General features: G+C 41.6%; 1 protein-coding gene across 1 annotated transcript in view; it reads right to left on the reverse strand.

Moving 5' to 3' along the window:
- Nucleotides 1-309: 309 nt before the first annotated feature.
- fhl3a (four and a half LIM domains 3a) overlaps nt 310-14,299 on the reverse strand; it is a 44,270-nt gene continuing 30,280 nt past the window's right edge. Inside the window, exons 2-6 of the mRNA XM_010885368.4 lie at nt 11,013-11,197; nt 9,403-9,577; nt 7,948-8,117; nt 6,876-7,062; nt 310-2,910 (exon numbers count right to left, since the gene is read on the reverse strand). Coding sequence (XP_010883670.1) covers nt 2,753-2,910; nt 6,876-7,062; nt 7,948-8,117; nt 9,403-9,577; nt 11,013-11,197 — 875 coding nt within the window. The 3' untranslated portion in view covers nt 310-2,752. The remainder of the gene's footprint in view (nt 2,911-6,875; nt 7,063-7,947; nt 8,118-9,402; nt 9,578-11,012; nt 11,198-14,299) is intronic.

The following is a 14,299-nucleotide window of genomic DNA, read 5'->3' on the forward strand; positions in this document are numbered from 1 at the left end:
CACACCCACACATGCGTGCACACACTAACTCTGTCCCTCTCTGTCATGTGTAAACCCTTTTAGTATAAAATTAATAAGGCTTACATGCTTGTAGTAGTTAGCTTACACTGAACCTTAGCCAACAGAGAAATTGCATTGCTATGAATTTTCCAGTAAATTATAATTAATATTTTGAATACTGACTGTAAAAACCTAGTTCCACAAATAAGACTGGATGACTATATCAGACGACTAGCATAACATCAACCCACACATACATTCAATTAAGATTTATTTAGTAACATTTGATAAACAAACCATCTGAATTAATTAAATTAACAGAAGCTTTTTTATTTTATTTTTAATTATTAGGTTATAAGGCATGTTTCTCAATCTAGAACCATAAAAAGCCCTGTTGACAACTCTGACTTGCCAGCATCAAAGTTCAAAATAATGAAATACACTTATATATATCATATATTTGTATTCCCTGGAAATTTAAATGGAAAAACATGCAACCATAAAATATATTACTTATACAAAATGCATTAACCGTCTGAACACTTGCTTACATCGCAGTATGTTTTTTTTTTTTTGTGGACCCCCATGCATGTTCTATGTGGCATCCATCTGCCTAACGTCACAGGCATTCCTGACTATTTTACATGTAGAATGTTTTGGTCCACTTGGTATACTTGAGCCACTTGGTATATCAGAGGGCTGACAACCAAAACTTAAGATGGTATTTTGCTTGTGCAATCCATACCTTTGTATATCAGATTTGTTCTAAAACCACATAATACATGTTTTTCAAGAGCAAGTATTGACATCTAACAAGGCAGTTTTGTTTAATGTTTCATTAGGTTTAAAAAATATGCACTTGTTAATTATTTAGCTAGTTAACTAGATAGTTAATGTTAGCTGGAATTGCACCAGACATTTAAACAAATGAGGTGGTACGTGCAGAACAAGGCACACAGTTCTTCCTACGGACCACCGACAAAAGATAACTCAACTGGTTGATGTTTCATCACTCAACACTGAATACTATGTAAAATGCTAATTCTGTAAACTACAGCTACACTAATGTTTTCCTGTACGACCCCCTGAAACATAGTGGTTGCACGGGAAGAAACATAAGTGCAGGTAAGCATTTTCATATGTATTTCTTTCAAAGTATCAGCTGTTGTTGCTTGTGAATACAGCTAATTTTGCTCAACTCAAGATCAAATTAAAATTAGTTCATGCACCAAGCTAGCTTTTCTGGTCATCATAGCTAGTAACATAGCTACATAGTAACAATTTGTTTCCATGAAGAAGCTGCAGAGAGCTAGAGAAGTGTAATTAGCTAGGTAGAAAGCTATGTTGTGTTTGCTAGATAATTACATGCTAAAAGTGTCAGCATGGACAAAAGCAAATTACAGTTTCTAAAAAGCTAAGAGTGGTTTTGGTGTTGCTGTATTGTGCAATATATAAATTAATGAGTTGTGTGTGTATTTGTATGTGCACAAATTATGGGAGCAAGGGAAATATTTGAGCCATAGTGCAAATACATGTATATGACAACGTTATACTTATGTCTTGACCGATATCATTCATCTTTTCCATCAACAGTCATATACCATATTTTTTTTTTAATTCTAGTTTTTTATCTTTGACCTATTCTTTGGTATAAAATAAAGTCAACTTTCTGGAACAGATTCCAAAAAATGCATTAAGAAACCACAGCACCATCCTCTTCAAATATAAGAAAAATATAATGACAAGGCTACTAAGTGACAACACTAAAATATTGGTTTGAAACAACTGACACATGGAAATAGTCAACATTCACTCTCACAAGACTACTATTTAGCATTGGAAACACTCAAAAATATAACATACTGTATATACAATGTAGTATATAGGAGTGGTTTGTGGCTGCTTTACAAAGTGTCGATTTCATAGATTAGTGGTGATGCGTTACATACAAATTAAGCCAGACATTTGCATAGCCGTTGGCAAATTCTTGTACTTTGGTTTGATGCTATATCCAAAATAAAAAATATTTTTTTAAGGCACATCCAACTTTTTTAAAGTTACCATCATGAGTGGAGAAAATCTACATCTCAAAATAGCAACTAAATCAAAGTAATACAATTTCAGAACAATGTTTGACAAACAATTTGCATGTGGGTCAAGGTTTTCACCAGTACTGTAACCTCCACTATAACACATAGGTGTAGTCATACTGTTTTCATTTCTCTAGTGAATTCAGATTCCCAGTTAATTCTCTTTTGGCAGTTTCATGTCAGGTTTCTTTGGTAGTTGTCTTTTTGTAGAAATTTTGGGGTTGGTAGATCCTTGAGAATCCACCAAATAAAAGCACTCATCAGTGAACATTCAGATAACTTTCAAATAACATTCATAATGGTTTGGGTTCTATCCCTTGATACATATATCCTTTGTTTAAACCAACACAACCAAAGTCACCAATGCATAGAAAAACAAGGTCTATGGTAGCAATGAGTACTTGCCTCTGCCAAATTAGATCAACCGTAGGCTAATTTCTGTCTGTGCTTGTGCTTCAGCAGCCTGATACTTAGCCCTGTTATTTGACGGCCAGCAGTGGTCTGGTGAGCCAGATGTCTGTCTGTAAGTGGGCATAGCCTGGGATGCCTTGGCAGTAATGATGAGGGGCTGGGGTAGACTTAGATGGAAGTGTGTTAGGAACAAGGGCAAGGTTGGGTGTGTGTGTGTGTGTGTGTGTGTGTGCGCACAATGTGAAGGGGTTCTATAAATTGCTATTGGTGTTGCAGTCGCGACACAGGATCTGATCTCCATTGGGGAAAAAGCCAGTTCCCACCAAAGACACAGAGCACTCTGTGCAGTTGAAGCAAGGCTGATGCCACTGGCGCTCCTCAAACGAGATATACTTCCCTCCACCGAAACCTGGACGAGACAAGGATAACATGTTATGTTATGGAATCTTAGGTATTTTATTCAATGTCAAAAATAATAACTTCAAGAAATATGCTTACTTTTTATACTACACACAACTGTTCTATATGTTTCGTTATTATATTGATTGAATGTTTCAAATTAACAACCGATTTGCATACACTGTGGGTATAGGCATAAATGAGCATGAATGGAACGTCTATTAAAGTCCTCAAAGAACATTTTTAACTGCCGCCTCACAATCGCTGGTCTACTTTCACCATGTAATTTTCACAAATACATACAACATTAATTATGATTAAATGACACTATGACACCCACTAGTTGAGAACATTAACATATGCATATATCTTTCTCAATAGAGGAATATTTTCCATTGTTTTGTTTTTGTGTCCGGTGAGTTAGTTTACATGATCATGCACTCAAACAAGAGGTTATTATCCCACATTAAGAAATGTAGATAACTTGTCAGTGCAATTAATCCCCATTGATATATAAATGTTGATAAACACTTGGGTCAAATATCCTGACTTAACACTGATCTCTGATAGTAAAGTTCAAGGAAATTGGATCCTGCTATAATGAAATTATAGCAACCTCCCGTTACAGTGAAGGAGTGAATGCCTGAAATAGAGCCAATCGATGTCCATAAGAGGTAAATTTTTAGGGTGCATGGCTTGAGCCTTGCAAAAGTGAAGCTGTAACTGATATATTAAATACTTATTCTTTCTGAGATTTGATGTGCAACTGTTATGTTGGCAGTCTGGAACTTGGCCAATGTTCCACAGTAAACCTGCATTGATGGTAGCATTGCAATAAGAAATATTGAATGTCTATTATGGACTTTTCCAATGCCACATGTTGCTGAGATAGCATCACTGTCTGTGACATTTAGGGGTTGACTAGATTCTTACAAAAGCCACAAACTGTAAATGCAGTCTGAATCTTTAATTAATGTGAATAATTATATAAGCTAAGGCTACTACTCCTAATATAAAACATATTTTAAACAAAATGGCAAAACACATTTTCCATGTATTCCTGTATAATGACTCGGATATGGCCATTTTATCTCTTTCAGCCTACATACCAATACAGTTATATTAGTCTACCTTTAAAAAACAACTAGTTTTTAGTAGGCCTAGCCTCATTAAATCTATTGTTATTTCAGCTTGAAACATTTTAGAAAAAATTCTGTCCACTAAGTACAACCAAACTGGCATAAACTGGATTTTTTTTCTAATGCATGATTTCCAGTGCTTTCTCAGTGGGAATCATATGTTGCCGGTCATTAGTGAGAACTCATTCAGACATGAAAAAAATCAATGAGGCAGATTAGCTGTGCCCTAATTTATAAAACAATGTCTGATGTAATGGGAAACAAACATTTGCTTATAAGACGTTCATTTATTTTAAAGCACAAAAAATAATATTATTACTGTTAATTACTGTTAATGACAGGCGGCCCATATTAGAACATTTATTATCTTGTTTAATCTTCCACCCGGATTTATCTATCTTGCAATTGATAGTTCTCTCCAGTGTTTTCCTTTTTAGTATAATAAAAGTGGTGCTCCACTGCTGCTAAATTGTGATACGCCACCACAGATAAACAGAATTTTTCCAACTACTGTATTACTATTTAACATGACTATTTAATTACTTGTCTGGTTAATATATTTCCACATGAAAAATAATTCAATAGTATAGTATTGTAGGCATGTCTGAATGTCCATTGGCAAACTAACCAGTTGCTAATCGCTAGCTTGCATGCTAACAACATAGCTAGATAACTAATTCTGTAACAAATGTTATGGTATTTTTGGATATATGCTGATACAGACCTAAATCATGTAAGTAATATTAGCTAATAGCTATTTGATTTACTATGAATCTGGGAGGTGATGTTTTTGAGAACAGCTAAGAAAGGTTAACTGAAGAGGAGGACTTACGTTATTAGTAAATTATATGGAGAAAGTACTGTGAAATACACCAATCAGCCCTAACATTATGACCACCTGCCGAATATTGTGTAGGTCCCACTTTTGCCTCCATAACAGCCCTAACCCGTCCAGGCATGGACTCCACTAGACCTCTGAAAGTGTGCCGTGGTATCTGGCACGAAGACATTAGCAGCAGAACCTTTAAGTCCTGTAAGTTGCAAGGTGTGGCCTCCATGGATCGGACTTGTTTGTCCAGCACATCCCACAGATGCTCGATTGGATTGAGATCTGGGTAATTTGGAGGCCAAGTAAACACTGTGACTCTGTTGTTGTGTTCCTCAAACCATTCCTGAACCATTTTTTCTTTGTGGCAGTGCGCATTATTCTGCTGGAAGAGGCCAATGCCATCAGGGAATACCATTGCCATGAAGGGGTGCACATGGTCTACAAAAATGCTTAGGTAGGTGGTACGTGTCAAAGTAACATCCACATGAATGACCCAAGGTTTCCCAGCAGAACATTTCCCAAAGCATCAAACTGCCTCCGCCGACTTGCGTTCATCACCATAATGCATCCTGGTGCCATTTCTTCTCCAGGTAAGCTGTACATCCACGTGATGTAAAAGATAACATGATTCATCAGACCAGGCCACCTTCTTCCATTGCTCCATGGTCCAGTTCTGATGCACACGTGCCCATTGTAGGCGCTTTTGGCTGTGGACAGGGGTCAGCATGGGCACTCTGACTGGTCTGTGGCTACACAGCCCCATACACAACAAACTGCGATGCACTGTGTTCTGACACCTTTTTGTCAGTACCAGCTCTAACTTTTTCTGCAATTTGAGCTACAGTAGCTCGTCTGTTGGATCGGACCACACGGGCCAGCCTCGCTCCCCACGTGCATCAACGAGCCTTGGCCGCCCATGACCCTGTCGCCAGTTCACCAAATAAAAGTGGTTCTTCCTTGAAACACTTTTGATAGGTACTGACCACTGCAGACCAGGAAACCCCACAAGGGCTGCAGTTTTGGAGATGCTCTGACCCAGTTGTCTAGCCATCACAATTTGGCCCTTGTCAAAGTCGCTTAGATCCTTATGCTTGCCCATTTTACCTGCTTCTAACACATCAGATTTGAGGACAGAATGTTCACTTACTGCCTAATATATCCCACCCACAGACAGGTGCCATGATAACGAGATTATCAGTGTTAATCACTTCACCTGTCAGTGGTCATAATGTTATGGCTGATCGGTGTAATGTTAAGAAAATAAAGTTGACAAGCAAGACAGAATGGTTTACAGGGAGGACGGTTTTGTATTTATTACCACTAAAACATTTTTGTAGCCTTTAACACATCCAGCCTTTTGTGTCGTTGATGTTGGCACACACCTGCCCCCCACAACCCTCAACCCACCGCAGCTGCATAACAAGTATGGGACACATTACTACTATCAGCAATTGAGACTGTTATTTGGGGTATAAACATAAAATACATTTCTGAGAAGGAACTCTGTTAAGCCTATAGTTTCACAGTTGATCAATAGAAGAATATTTCTAGGCCAACAACTGTCATTCAAATCGAATTAGGATTGGTGAGAAAATTTGAAATTATGATTTTAAAAAGCCCTTGAGATTTGCTGCTGCGTTGCTGCCATCTTTTCTTTCTTCTAGAATATTTATAATAGGCAAACTACCACTTGCTGGACATGTAGGCCAGTGGTTCCCAACTCCGGTCCTCGAGTACCCCCAACAGCACACATTTTTGTTGTAGCCCTGAACAAGCACACCCAATTCAACTCAATGAGAGCCTGATAATTAGTTGACAAGTTGAATCAGCTGTGCTTGGCTGGAGCTACAATGAAAATGTGTACTGTTGGGGGTACTTGAGGACCGTAGTTGGGAACCACTGATGTAGGCTATGGCAAATAGGGAATAGGCCATTTGACACAACTCCAGTGATGTCGTCACCATTGACAATGGCTGTCAATAACCACTGATAGACAGCTGTATTTACCTGTGATAGGTTTGCTGCAGGCTTCACACTTCTTGGCATAGATGCTGCCGAAGCACTTGAGGCAGTAGGGGCTGTCGTCGCGAGAGGTGAAATGCTGCCCGGCCAGTTGCACCTTGCAGCTCGTACACACAAAGCACTCCTTGTGCCATGGTTCGTCTCGGTAGGTTACTCCGCCTTTAGCCAGAGCCTAGCAGGAACAGAGAAAAACAAAAGGTCACAAGTCATTTTAGTTAGTCAGCGACCACAAGTCAAAACCACAAAAGAAGTGGAGTCAAACAATTCTGCTGAATCATGAAACAGACAGCCAATGGATATTCTCTGCATACATCCAGGACTCCTCAACCACCGTGGTTCCCAGATTCAGGCTGCTGTAATCATTATTATATTAAAAATGAATTTATTTAAACTTATATAGCGCATTTTTAGGTACTCAAAGCGCTTCACAGGGTAAACACACAGGGGGAGAGTATGTCATTCTAGGTGTTGTCCAGGTCAATGGGGGAGACGTTTGGAGTGAGGATGATGGTGAGGAGTGAGGAGTCAGAGATGGTGTCAGTCAAGATGGAGGAGAGAGAGGAGGAGTTGATGGACTTGGAGTTTTGGAAAGTTATGGTGCGTTTCTGTTTGACAAGGGGGTGGGGATGTCTACGTCCAGGGTGAATGCCAGATGGTCGGAAATGGTGAGGTCAGTGTTGGACAGGTTACTGATGGTGATGCCAGGTCCAGACCATGTCCAGACCATGTCCAGTGTGTGTCATTTTCTGTGGGTGGGGAAATCTATGTGTTGGGTAATATTGAAATATTAAAGAATGTCTAGGAGTTCCGTTGTGGTTTTGCAGTCAGCAGAGTTGACATGGGTGTTGAAATGGCCCAGTAGCAGAACAGATGGTGAAATGGCACAGAGCTGAGTTAGAAATTCAGGGTTTGGCATGGGGGGTGATAGATGAGGAGTGACCTGAGGTTTAGAACCAGACAATTTAAAAGCAAGGTGCTCAAATAAGGCGTGTGCGGGAATGGACATGGTTTGTTGATATAATGTCGCTACTCCACCACCATGCCTGTCCTCACTTACCAGCTTGCAGCGGGTGCAGCGTGGGGCGAACTTGTTCTCATAGCAGGGAACGCAGTAGTGTTCATCCTTGTCTGGGATGAAGGACTTGGAGCCGATTGGCTGCTCACAGCTATGGCAGATAAAACAGCCCTCGTGCCATGTGGAGCCACCATACTCCAACTTCCTGGTGCCTGGGAAAGGAGGGGGAGAACCAAGGAAGAGGGGGAGAACAGAGAGGAGGGGGACAGCAGAGAGAGAGAGAGGATGGAGAGAGGGAGAGGATGGAGAGAGGAAAAGGGCAACGGAAGAACAGAGAGAAAGGCCAATAGATAGATGGGAACGATAAATGAACTGACAGAAAGAAAACATCTTGCTAAAAAAGGACAATATTGAAGTAAAAAGCATTTAAAAAAAAATTTAAGACAGTTCCAAGTCAGAAGATTAATGACAGGTGACGGTGATAATAATAACAGTGTCCTACTGTTTAGGAAATATTTTGTTGAAGGGAAAATTGAGCGAGAACCAAACGAAAAGCCCTGTCAAGAACACCCATTTCACTGGCTGAATATCTAACTGACATTACCGTAGCTCAATCCAGACCAGGGTTGAAATTCTACTAAAAATGCAATATAATTCAAATAATTAAAGCTGTGCCTGATCAACCTTGACTGTTACATTCGCACCAATAGAAGGAGTTCTGGAAAATAACTCCTGAGCTTCACCAAGTGAAACTTGACAGTGAAAGAAACTAATATAACACTTTACATGATCTGGTTTGTACTAAACCTTCTCAATATTTTTCAGGTTTTGGAAATACAGCACCTTATAACAGTTACTTAAAATACGGCATCTGACATCTTTACTAAACAAGGCCTCTCTGCTAATTAACATCGTCAACACATAAGGAATATAATAAACTTTTTTTAATCGAAAGACTGCCAGAAAATGGCACAAAACCTAAACCACACTCTTCCTGGAAAAAGTTGCTGTTTTACAACTTTATTGTTATGGCAGATAGTGCTGAAATAGTTTACAGCCTTATCTCTTGTTATGATCAGAGACTTGGCCGCTATCCAAGGCACAAGGATTTGGCTCAGAGACAGCAAGTTAGGCAAACAAGCAATTACTCTGTCACATTCAGCCTTGGCTTCGCTGACTCACTGACTATCATGTCTCTCTATTTCTCTCCATCTCTCTCTCTCTCTCTCCCTCCTTCTCTCTCTCTCTCACCCCTTCCCTCTCTAGCTTGCCTCCCCCCTCTCTGTCAGTCTGTCTGTCTCCCACTTGGTGCGACATCTGTTGTCTCTCTTAATTTTGACCTTAACTGAAAGGACTCTTCATGCTTTTTTGTGTGTTCAGTTGTCCACATCTCCACGCCATCTGAAACGCTCAGAATCCAAAGATGAAGCGTGCCAACTGGTGACGTTGGAGGACAACCAAGACATGAGATACAGCCCGCACCCCTCCATCTGTTACCTGGCATGACAGTCTTGTCGCAGGCCACACACTTGGAGGAGAACTCGTTGCAGTAGCAGTCGTTGCACAGCAGCTCCTCCCCCTGGCTGGTGAAGGGCTCGTCCGCCAGCGAGCGGTCGCAGCGGAAACAGCGGAAACAGTGCTCGTGGTAATGCCTGTCCTCGTAGAACAGCTCCTGGAGACACAACGAAGGGGTCAGAACCACAGCTACAGTGTCTTTACTGCTCTGCTGCTAATCAAGGCAGTAAAAACAACTTCCCCCGGCGTCTATGAATTGGGAGCCGTCAATGTACGCGCTACCGCTACAAGACTTTAAAGTACTATTCTATTCTAAGTCAACTTAGACAAATAATAAAAAATAGACTACCAGGGACTTCCTGGAAAGGAAATATGTAATCAAAGATCAAGAATAGTAAATGATCTGAAATCAGTATTATACATCTTAAATCTGTAATTAAAACACTACAAGTAGCAGAACTGGAATGAGATTTTTGCCTGAAGACAGTTTTTGACCATAGACCACCTTTTCCCATCTGGATAATTTTGACAGCCTGACTATCTGTAAATGTGAATGTCTTGATTAATGATGTAACCTTTAAAGGTAATGTATAATCTTGATCTGGCATAGCCAGAAGTGGACTGGCCCCACCACAGAGCCTGGCTCCTCTCTAGGTCTCTTTCTAGGTTCCTTTGCTCTATGGTGTTTTAGGCCGAGTATCTGTACAGCACTTTGTGACAACTGTGCTGTAAAAAGGGGTTTAGGAAGTAAGATTAACTGATTGATTGATTCTTGACAAGCAACATGTTTTAGTTTATGATTACAAATATGGGGGAATGAGGAGAGAGCATGATTTGTCTGGGTCTGCTCCAGACATTCAATATGCAACAAAACTAACGAGTCAGAAAATGTGTATGTGTGTTTACGGATCAGACACTGCCTCTGAGGTTGCCAAATGCCAATGATAACTTGTGTTTGTGTGTGCATGCATGCATATTATAGCCTAGTGTGCTGCCTCATTGACCAATACTAACCCATCCACTTTATTTGCTTACTGTAGTAGCTTAGGCATGTCCCGAATGATTTGCGTCATGTGTTTGTGTTTTCCATTAAGTGAAGATTAAAAATGCATTCATTCTGGGGAACATGGAGACAGTCTCCTCACACAACATTTCATGGTCTGACGCAGCATGACGGCCTAGTTTAGCTTGGTTGGAAACCATGTGTAATGGCATGTTAAATTAGCCAAAGCCCTGTACTGCCACACAGACCATGAACGGCACCTGCATCATTTAGCAAACATAGTAATTCATCATTAAGCAGACAAGACCCATGTACAGTGTCAAAATTAGTCAACTAGAACTGCTAAACCTTGGAGAGGATAACTAATATCATTTTTAGCCCATCATGTCGATGTGAACGGACCTGTATGGGCCCGGACATTTGCTTTTTACATTGTCCTGTTCAGCACAATACCAAACACTTTAGTGGATGGCCAGCCAAGCCCTGTAAGTCCAGCGCAGTTTGTCTCGGCTGGCATTTGACCCAGCAGTGGGATAATTGTGAAAATGTTATGGCGAGTCCAACAGTGGATAGCAGATAGCAGGCTTACCCTGGCATCGTGGCCGATGAGCTCTTTACACTCATCACAGGTGTTGGCGAAAAGGCTGTCGTAACAGGGAATGCAGTAGGGGTTGTCCCCCTCACCCCCATCTGCTTGTATGTACTTGCGTCCGTACAGGGACTCCTTGCAGTTGTCACAGTCGAATCGGTCGCTCATGGTGACCTGTTCCAACCCTGCATTAGAAAAACAAAAACATGGGGAGGAGTGGATTAGATCAACTCTGGAAAGGTCTTCTGCACAGTACACCTGCGTTGTCATCTTGTGTTTGTTACTTTTGTCCTTTGCCACACTCTCTAATGTTCACTTATAATTGTTCTGGCGTTATGCAATAACTGAACACTTGGGAGTGAAAGGAGAGAAGGGAACAGGGAACAGGAGATGGTGACTTTCATGAGAGGTTGTACAAAACGCCTATTAACTTTTATTGCTTTATGATGAAAGCGAGATGCAGAGAGAGAGTGTGAAGAAAGTGAGTGAGAGAGGGATGACTTGTCACTCCTGGCCTTTCCCTGCACTCCTTTGTAACACTATCAAGCCCTCTGTATCTACTGCCTCTGAGATGAAAGGAACGAAATTGAATATACCACTGCGGTAGAAGTCAGCTTTTCCCCATGTTTCAGTGAAGGGACGGCATCACACTGTGGTGTTTGAAGGCACAAACATTTGCACGCTTCACCTGCAAATCTTTCTGCAGTAAATCTTTATGTTGGGGAGAGATGGGAAGACGTGGGGACCACCAACCGCGACAACAGTGAGAGAAGCAGAGAACAGACGGAGCAGCAACACCGGAGCTTGTCAAACCCATGACAGCCCACTCTTGTAAAAACGGAATACAGGCCTATCATACCCAGCACAGACCTAGACTCAGGGCATTTTATTAGGTACAGCATCATATTTGTGAAAATTGATAACTTCTAGACAGGGAGGAACGTGGCTGTGGTACTCTATGTAAAGCGGGCAGACAGACATTGGTATTGAGGCTAAGAAAAAACATCCAATCAGCAGGAGCCCGGGGGGTGAAAGCAACTTGCTGACGAAGAAGTTCAAAGGGAGAAGGATGCAAGCTACCCAGAAGGCCCCACAACGTTGCTGTACAACATCGGTGTGCCGAATGCCATCTTGGAACGCTTAACTCATTGGTTGACGTCACAGATGGGCTGCTGAAGCAGATGACCACACTGGGTTCAGCTGAATCCATGAAGTGGCTCCAATCCCTAACACTGGACAAATGACGAGTGGTCCGACTGGCTCAACATGCCGTCGGGACTTGGCATAAACTGCATGACTCAATGGAGCCATCTTGCCTGGTGTCAACACCAGCGTATGGTGGCGGGTGTGTAATAATATGGGTAATGTTTTCCTGGCAGACGTTAGGTCCCTTGATGCCAATCGAGCATTGTTTGACTGCAACAGCATCTGTTGTTGACCAGGTGCATCCATTCCTGGCTACAGTTTACGCTTCTTTTACGTGGATACTTCCAATGGGATAATGCAACGTGTTAGAACGATATTATCTCACAATCATTCCAGGAACATGAGAGCATTCGTAGTTTGCTTGGGTGGCCCACACTGTAACCAGAGCTGAACCCATTGGAACTGATCTTGGGGATGAGGTGGAAAGGGCTGTTTGCAGTGTGACTGTACTGACACCAATCACCAGCAAATGTGTGGTGCAATCGTGTCAGCACGGACCAACAAATTCAGCCTGTTCCTCAGGCAAATAGAGGGCCAACCCTGTAAACTAGCCACTGATTGCATATCCACACACACACAGACACACCAATATGTACTAATATAATCTAATGATATATTCATATACACATTTTACAGAAGTGCACATGACAATAATATTTTTGTGCATTATGACAATGGTGTCAGGTCGCCGAAGAATTACAGCATAGCTGGAGGAAAGCCCATTGTTAAGTGATACGGAGCTCCGGCAAAACAAAGCAGATGGCTCTCCATTTACAAACCCCCAGTAATAATAATAATCATGCCTGATAGCTGTGTGTTACTCCTACACACAAATGCAGGCATAGCACGTGCACACAAACGCATACACACCCAAAAAGTACAATCACCACAACACAGGATACTTGATCAAAGAGACCACCCATAGACTATCACGTTTTGTTGTTTCATCTGTCTCAGCTCTCAGTGAAACAAAGGCTTTAAATGAGTCTGGTGAGTCAAGATAAAAATGGCCTCACCTGCTCCCAATAATACCCCTTTTTGGAGAACTGCTTTCAACCCTCTCTCCGCCCTCTTCAATAAGCAGAACCATAAATTAGGAAGTGTTACCGTCACAGTCCCACTGCTTTGGGTTAACCTCAACTTCATCCCTAGATTGCTACATCTCTACAACTAATGAGGCAACTGATACCTATCCCCCGAGAGTTTTGAAAACTCAACCAATTATTCACTTCCCAGTCATTAAGTTGGGTGCTCGTCAGCGACAACCAACATCTGCAAACTGAACATGGTTGGATGTTTGTTCTTGTAACCCAACTTTCTTTCTATGGTGTGCCAAAGTAAACATTAGTAAGGTTCATGACAAGGACTTGTCAATGCACGTCACACAAGGATAGGATGTAGGCTGCACCATCAAACCAAAGCATAACAGCCCAGCCAGGTAGAAAATGTGCCAGCCTCGCTTTCCAAAAAAAAAAACGAGACTGGGCATGCCCCTGCGGTAATAAAAGCAAAGGTTGGCCTTTTGGACAGACGTCATCGTTCCTCTGTTGATCTCTTTTTTACCAGTTATGTCAGTAGCTTGAAAAAAGTTCTTAAATCTAAGGCCAGAGAGGCCTTATGTTTGATGAAAGCACACATGATCTGTGAAGGCTGGACCAATATTGCTTCGGAAATGTCTAAACAACTAAGGGTACAAGCTGTTTCGGTACCTGGAATGGATCATCCAGGGTGTTCTGGAGCCCACTTATTTCTCCTTGCTACGGGCCATCCAGACAGCTTTTGGCCAAACATCCTAACTACAAGTGTATTTATGGTCCCCAGGGAGGCGAGGGCTTGAGCTAGAATAACCTGCCTGCCAGCAATCAGTTAGGATCAGGTAGCAGCGAGTGGCTTCAAAGGGCTCCAAAGTACAGATGGGAACTTTACACTGGCCTGGATTCCAATGCCTGATGCATAAATACATATTACAGTGCTTTGAAATAGGCTGTAGTGACTAATGCCTTGTAGTATTGAAATGTAATGGAGTCCAGCAAGAGTAATGATGCGACCGGACAACCCTGTAGAGTAGATGAACTCGGCCC

The sequence above is a fragment of the Esox lucius genome, chromosome 20 (assembly GCF_011004845.1).
Source record: "Esox lucius isolate fEsoLuc1 chromosome 20, fEsoLuc1.pri, whole genome shotgun sequence".
Lineage (NCBI taxonomy): Eukaryota > Metazoa > Chordata > Actinopteri > Esociformes > Esocidae > Esox > Esox lucius.